General features: G+C 38.7%; 1 protein-coding gene across 2 annotated transcripts in view; it reads right to left on the reverse strand.

Moving 5' to 3' along the window:
* Positions 1-4,306: 4,306 nt before the first annotated feature.
* TMEM50A (transmembrane protein 50A) overlaps positions 4,307-6,115 on the reverse strand; it is a 7,104-nt gene continuing 5,295 nt past the window's right edge. For both annotated transcript variants that reach the window (XM_024203666.3, XM_024203667.3), the window contains 2 exons: positions 5,595-5,655; positions 4,307-4,738 (listed from right to left, as the gene is read on the reverse strand). In XM_024203666.3, coding sequence (XP_024059434.1) covers positions 4,693-4,738; positions 5,595-5,655 — 107 coding nt within the window. In that variant the 3' untranslated portion in view covers positions 4,307-4,692. The remainder of the gene's footprint in view (positions 4,739-5,594; positions 5,656-6,115) is intronic.

Raw genomic sequence — 6,115 nt, forward strand, 5'->3', positions numbered from 1 at the left:
CAATTGCCTACGTTAATAAAGAAATTGCAAGTATCGGTTGTCTTTAATCAGAGTACACTTGCTTGAAAATAAAGCAAACTGGCAATAATCTGCCATAACAGATGATATTCTTTGATACAAGAAGAAACTTATACTGTCCTTGATCCATTAGTTCTAAAGGGAAATGGAGTGTTACTTTTCTCATTACTCCATTGGCAGTATCAAAAGAGTTTCTGGTAGAGGAAGTGCTATTGTTCTATATTTCTGAGTCACGAGATGATCGCTGACCTGCTTATTTCTAGAGCCCGGCACGCCTACAGAAATTTGGCTCTGGATCTGAGCTGCAATCTGCAAAGATAGTAAACAATACAGCCACATCTGCATCTCTGCATGTAGATAGCTGTGGATATTTGCATGGCTCTAATTCCATCAAATGTTCACAGAACTCCCATTAAAACAGATAGGAGCTGAATCTATGCAATTACTTGAGTCCATGAAGCTGAGTATGGGACCAGAACATAGAGCATGTATAGAATATAACCAATATAGTTGCCTCATCTCAGTGTTACCTAGCAGTTATACTTATTTCCCTCCTAATAAGTGTCCAAGATTCCAGTTTAAGCGCAATCTGTTTTTAATTTTCCAGCAGTGGGTTGAATCTGGTGCAGTCAGTATTAATTTTTTGTAAAGTGACACTTTTTAAAATGTTACTTCACATCTTACACTAACCCAAATTTTCAGATGTTTTTCCCCATTGCTCAACCAGTAGTCCTAACCTTAAATACTGAAGGGAAAAGGGCTGCTCGTATATCTGCATGCGTTATTACTTGAGCCATGAATAGTTATGGAATAAAAGTTCTACATGTGGTCCACCATTCTAGGAGAATGGAAAGCATAGCCAGAGAGCCAGGGGCTGCATTCCACTTACAACTAGGCTCCAGTCTGTACTGATCATCCAGTTTGTATTGACTGTCCCAGGACCACAGAAATGGTTCATCAGTTTGAGGCAGAATTCTCCAGCTCCTTCCCAGGGAATCTGAAGGGGATGCTTGAAAGAAAGAGGAGCTATTTCTTAAGTGGCTTCTGCTATGCAGTAAGTGCTGGGAGGAATCACTTAACCTAGTTCTGTGCCTGAGACTAGTGTACAGCACAAGGTAACATAAGGGTAAGGGGGGCGGGGGGGAAATGGGCAAAATTTGCAGCCTAGCCCTCAAAGGATTTTGCACACCCCTAGCTAAAGGCACATTCAAACCAAAATTACTTCGACTGTCCTGATTTATGCAGAGGGCTTGTCTAGTTCCCCCACCTATATATGCTTCTGGTGGAGAGGAGCGAGAATAGAGCTCACTAAACTGAAGAGTAGAATTCAGGAACTGTGGAAAATACAAAGGGGCCAAATTCATCCTTACTACAGCTACATGAACTTTAAAACTTGGCCTGTTGTCTTTAAGTATTCAATAACTAAACCTTTTAAAGAGCCATTAGAGTATAAGATCAAGCAGTTATCTTCTTACAAGATAAATACAGTAGTTCACCATTTCAATCATAATCTTAATTCTTGATTAAATTTGGATTATAAACTAAATCCATTTATAAGTGTTTCTCATCTCTGAAGGAATTAAGGTTAACAGACTTTGTCCTCTACAGACCGGGCATTTAATTCTCTCAGTGCTCCTAATAGATATTAGGAGCCATAGGAGGTATTGAGGAACCACCCTGAGAAGTTAGCTTAGTGACAAATTACCAGTCTTTGTACAGTAGAGTTAAGGGAGAGAACTATATACACTCTTACTCAATGGAGTAACTTAACTTAACCGAGTACAACTTTGTTAGTGGATGGAGAACCGCTAAGGCTTCCTTTTACACCATAAAGAAAAATGTGGCAGTTTCTTTCCTTGAAACCCTCTGTTGGTGTAGCCCAGGGGTAGACAACCTATGGTGAGCTGATTTTCAGCGGCACTCACACTGCCCGGATCCTGGCCACCGGTCCGGGGGGCTCTGCATTTTAATTTAATTTTTAAATGAAACTTCTTAAACATTTTAAAAACCGTATTTACTTTACATACAATAGTTTAGTTATATATTATAGACTTATAGAAAGAGACCTTCTTAAAATGTATTACTGACACGCGAAACCTTAAAATAGAGTGAATAAATGAAGACTCGGCACACCACTTCTGAAAGGTTGCCGACCCCTGGTGTAGCCTATTTCTTCCAGCCTCCCGCCTCTTCAACCTCACAGCTGCACTAGATCAGCATTTCTCAGTTATTCCTTGGGGCATTGCTTCTGTTTGGTTTATTGATAGTGGATTAAGAATACATGAATACTCATGGCCCAAAGCATTTGACAGCCTCCATCCTGATTCACTCAGGAACATTATGAAGTGTAATGATATGCCAACAAAAATAGCATCATCAGGGCTTTATGTCAAGGTACGACCTGGGCAGTTAAAGTAAATGCAGACTTGAGTGAATGGTTTAACAAACACTCATGTTAAACAAGAATGCATTCCCTCACCTGTTTGGCATTGTAATTATGAGGAAAAAGTATTAAACTACGTGATGCCTGACTATAGCAGTACACTAGAAGAATTAGATTTTGCTGATGATATTGCATCAGTTGAGCTATCATTTCAAAAAGCTAAGACCAAAAGATTGTTCAGCATTATAAGGAAGTTAAGGTAAAAAAATCAGTTATGGAAAAAATAAATTAGAACCCCAGAAAAACTCTGGTATTACATTAGAAGGCAAAGGAATACAAGAGGTGACTCAGTTCACATACCTTGACAGGAATTAAGACTCAAACTGGCAAGGAAGCAGGTACATTTTCCAACTTTAATCATAGATTTTTGATGACCAAATCTTGTTTAAGACCAAACTATGTGAATATTCAACTGAAATGTTATTTTCACCTTAACATATATATGTGAAAGCTAGAAAACCACCAGAACTATAGGGAGATATCTAAATGTTTGTGACTCATGAAAATAGTAGGTATTAAATGGAATGAATGTATAACAAATGCTGAGATTCATCAGAAAGTTCAACAACCTGTTAGCCCAGAATTATATAGAAAGGAAGATGGAAGTATCTGGTATAGGTGGTAAAAATCAAGCCAGAGCATTTGCCACAGCAGGCCTGCCCCTGGGCAGCTGGAGGAACATGTCATAGGGACCAACCACTAGAATCCCTTGATCAAACAATACTTAAAGGGAGAATTTATGGTACTTAACACAGAAAACACACAAAAGTAGCCTAGGATGGTGGAGCCTTGTTTGTGCCCTAAACAACATCTGAGGGCACCAGAAGGATTCAGAAACACCTGCACAGCCTAAGGGAACCATAAAGCAAGAATTGGGTCAGAGAATGGGTTCCCTACTGCTTGACAAACCTCCCCCTGAAGGATGTGCTTGGGCTGTTTGAAAAGCTATTGTGTTTGAGAGTACTATTAGGCATTTTACTGTACTTCCTTGCATGGCAAATTGTATCTTATATTGTGTTTCATGGACTAGTTATGCATCACTTAACAGCGCTAGGCAAAATTTCAAATAGTTTATTTGCCAAAAAAAAAAAAAAAAAAATGCAGTTTGTAGCTCTGAAACTATTTGTGAATTTGACACAAATTTGCCAAATAAATAGTTTTGGCCAAAAGGAAATTTGAGGAAGTGGTTGCAGCTGCCTCCCTTATAACTTTTAGCCCAAGTTTTAGGCTACTCACCTGGAATGTCGGAGATGCAGGTTCATTTCCCCCTTAGGTGGAGCAGGGATTTGAACTTCTCTCCCACCTATCAGGAGAGTGTCCTGGCCAAGCCCCAGGATACTGATATCCTGGGGCAAGTCTCCCCTGTTGGAGCTGTTGCACTTTTTATAACTAGTCATAGGAGCAGGGACTTAAACTGAGGTCTCTCCAGTCTCAGGTGCCTGTCCTAATCACCCAGATACAGTCATTCACTCTCTTCTTTCCCTATCCCAAAGACATTTTGATTTTTCAGAAATGACCTTGAACCAAACCCCCAACCACTTATTGGTCCAGCTCCTGTTTAACACAAGGACTTAAAAAGCAAGTATCAATATTAACTATAACAGCACAGAGTACTGCTGCTAGAATAATGTGCATCTCTATGAACTCTTACACACCAATAACTATTTTTATTGTAAATTTTTGAACAGTCTCAGTATGACTAGTCCAATATTTTCCATATAAAAACAAATGAGGCAGTGTAATATACACTGTGAAAAAGTGCCACGCAGTTCTGAAATCCAGGATATGTTTATATTGTTCAATATCAGATACAGGAAATACCATATTGTAATAAATAAGTATAAAAATGTTTTAAAGTACTTTTAATTGCAGTTTTAGAGCTCAGATACAGTGCAGAACACTGGGTTAAATACAGCCATTATTCCTCTATATTATTTATTTGTAACAAACATTCCACAAGAGTGTCTTCCATTGTTACACTTTCCCTATTAGTTTTACATTTCAGTCAAATACGCTTTAACACAAAATCAACATCTAAGAACAGTAAAAAAAAGTTTAACAGAACAGAGAATGGAAATTTTATTGCCTCCTGATTTTATATTTTACTTTTTATCCTCAGAAATAGCTCAAGAGCTAGCATTTACAAAATCGTATTACCAAAAAAAATAAAATAAAATCAGGTGTGTGCCGTAAAAAAAATCATAGGGCTTGACTCACTTCTGCAGACACATTCACTGCCACAAGTCTTCAGTGCGGCCAAATTTAAAGACCAGCCCTCTGTTTAAAAATAAACCAAACAGGAATAAAATACATAAGCTTATTGCAAAAAATACAAGGGCCATCAACTTCAAAGGAAGCAGGCTCAGATTTCCCAGTTTTGGGAGATAAAATTTCAGATAAACCAGACTTTTGTAGTCATTAAATTTTGGTTCTGATCCTGCAAGCAGATCCATATAGGCAGATCCCTGATCCCCACTGACTTCACTGGAGGTCTGTCCACATGCGTATCATTAAAAGATTTGAGGGTAGGGGTTGTCTTAGAAATAACAGTAACAGGGAATTATGAATAGATTAATTTTATATCTAATGTTCAGTGTGGGCCATTAAAACTAACTAGATTTAGTTTAAAGCAGTTGTTTTCAAACTTTTTAGGCTGCATGCCCCCTTCCAAATAATGTAGTTTACTGCATAACTCCAAGTGAGATAGGCAGAGGCGACACGTGAGGGGTGGGGTGCACATGGGGTTACGTGACACCTCCCCAGATTTCTGCCCTCCATTTAGTAACAGCGTCTAGGTTTTCAAACGGGGGGGTGTGCAAAAGAACGTTCAGGGGGGAGAGTGCGGGAAGGGAGTGCCACCTCTACTCCCACTGCGCAGGGATGGCATCACCGCTCACCCTCCCGAATGTTCCTGCGTGCCCCACAGTTTGAAAACCTCTGATTCTGAGTCACACAACAGAAAGGAAATGTATACCAATGCGGCTGCAGTTTTAATTGAAAGGAGATTATAAATTGATTAGATTGCCAAATCTTACTAAATAGAATGTGTTGTCCACCATTACAGGATTGTTCTCACGTACCACAGTTTGAAAACCACTAGTTTAGAAGGATAAACAAAGGAAAACAGGCTTACCCAAAAAAGATAAATGCATTCTGGAAAAAGACAGCTATTCCTGGGTACACTAGTGGTTTTTCTGACAAAAGAAAAAAAGAGAATTTCCATCAGATTTTCAGAACTATTTTCTCAACAAAATCCTTTCTCTCCTTCTGATATTTCAGAGACACCCAACTCCAGTATCATGTTCACAAAGATTATCAGTTCAGTGCAGGAAAAGCGTGTTTGGAGAGACCTGGATTAGGTTTTGTAAAAAATAACTTTAAGGAACCAGTTGAGGTTGATAGGAAAGCACTTATCAGAACTGAACACTAATAAATACACACTAGATGATGCAAACTAGCAGGAAAAGAAATATACTTGGGGGAAAATCAATAAGGACTGCAAAATTATAATGTGGCAGTTAACATTGTAAATACCTGGAAAAAATAGTTGGAAAAAAAGGTGTAGAAAATATTTTATAGCTTAATAGCAGTAGGATGAACAGGATTCCATATCCAAGCCAACGGAGCACAGTGTGGTCTTTAGGGCATTGTTGT

The sequence above is a fragment of the Terrapene carolina genome, unplaced genomic scaffold, assembly GCF_002925995.2.
Source record: "Terrapene carolina triunguis isolate 2854851 unplaced genomic scaffold, T_m_triunguis-2.0 Scaffold236, whole genome shotgun sequence".
NCBI lineage: Eukaryota > Metazoa > Chordata > Testudines > Emydidae > Terrapene > Terrapene triunguis.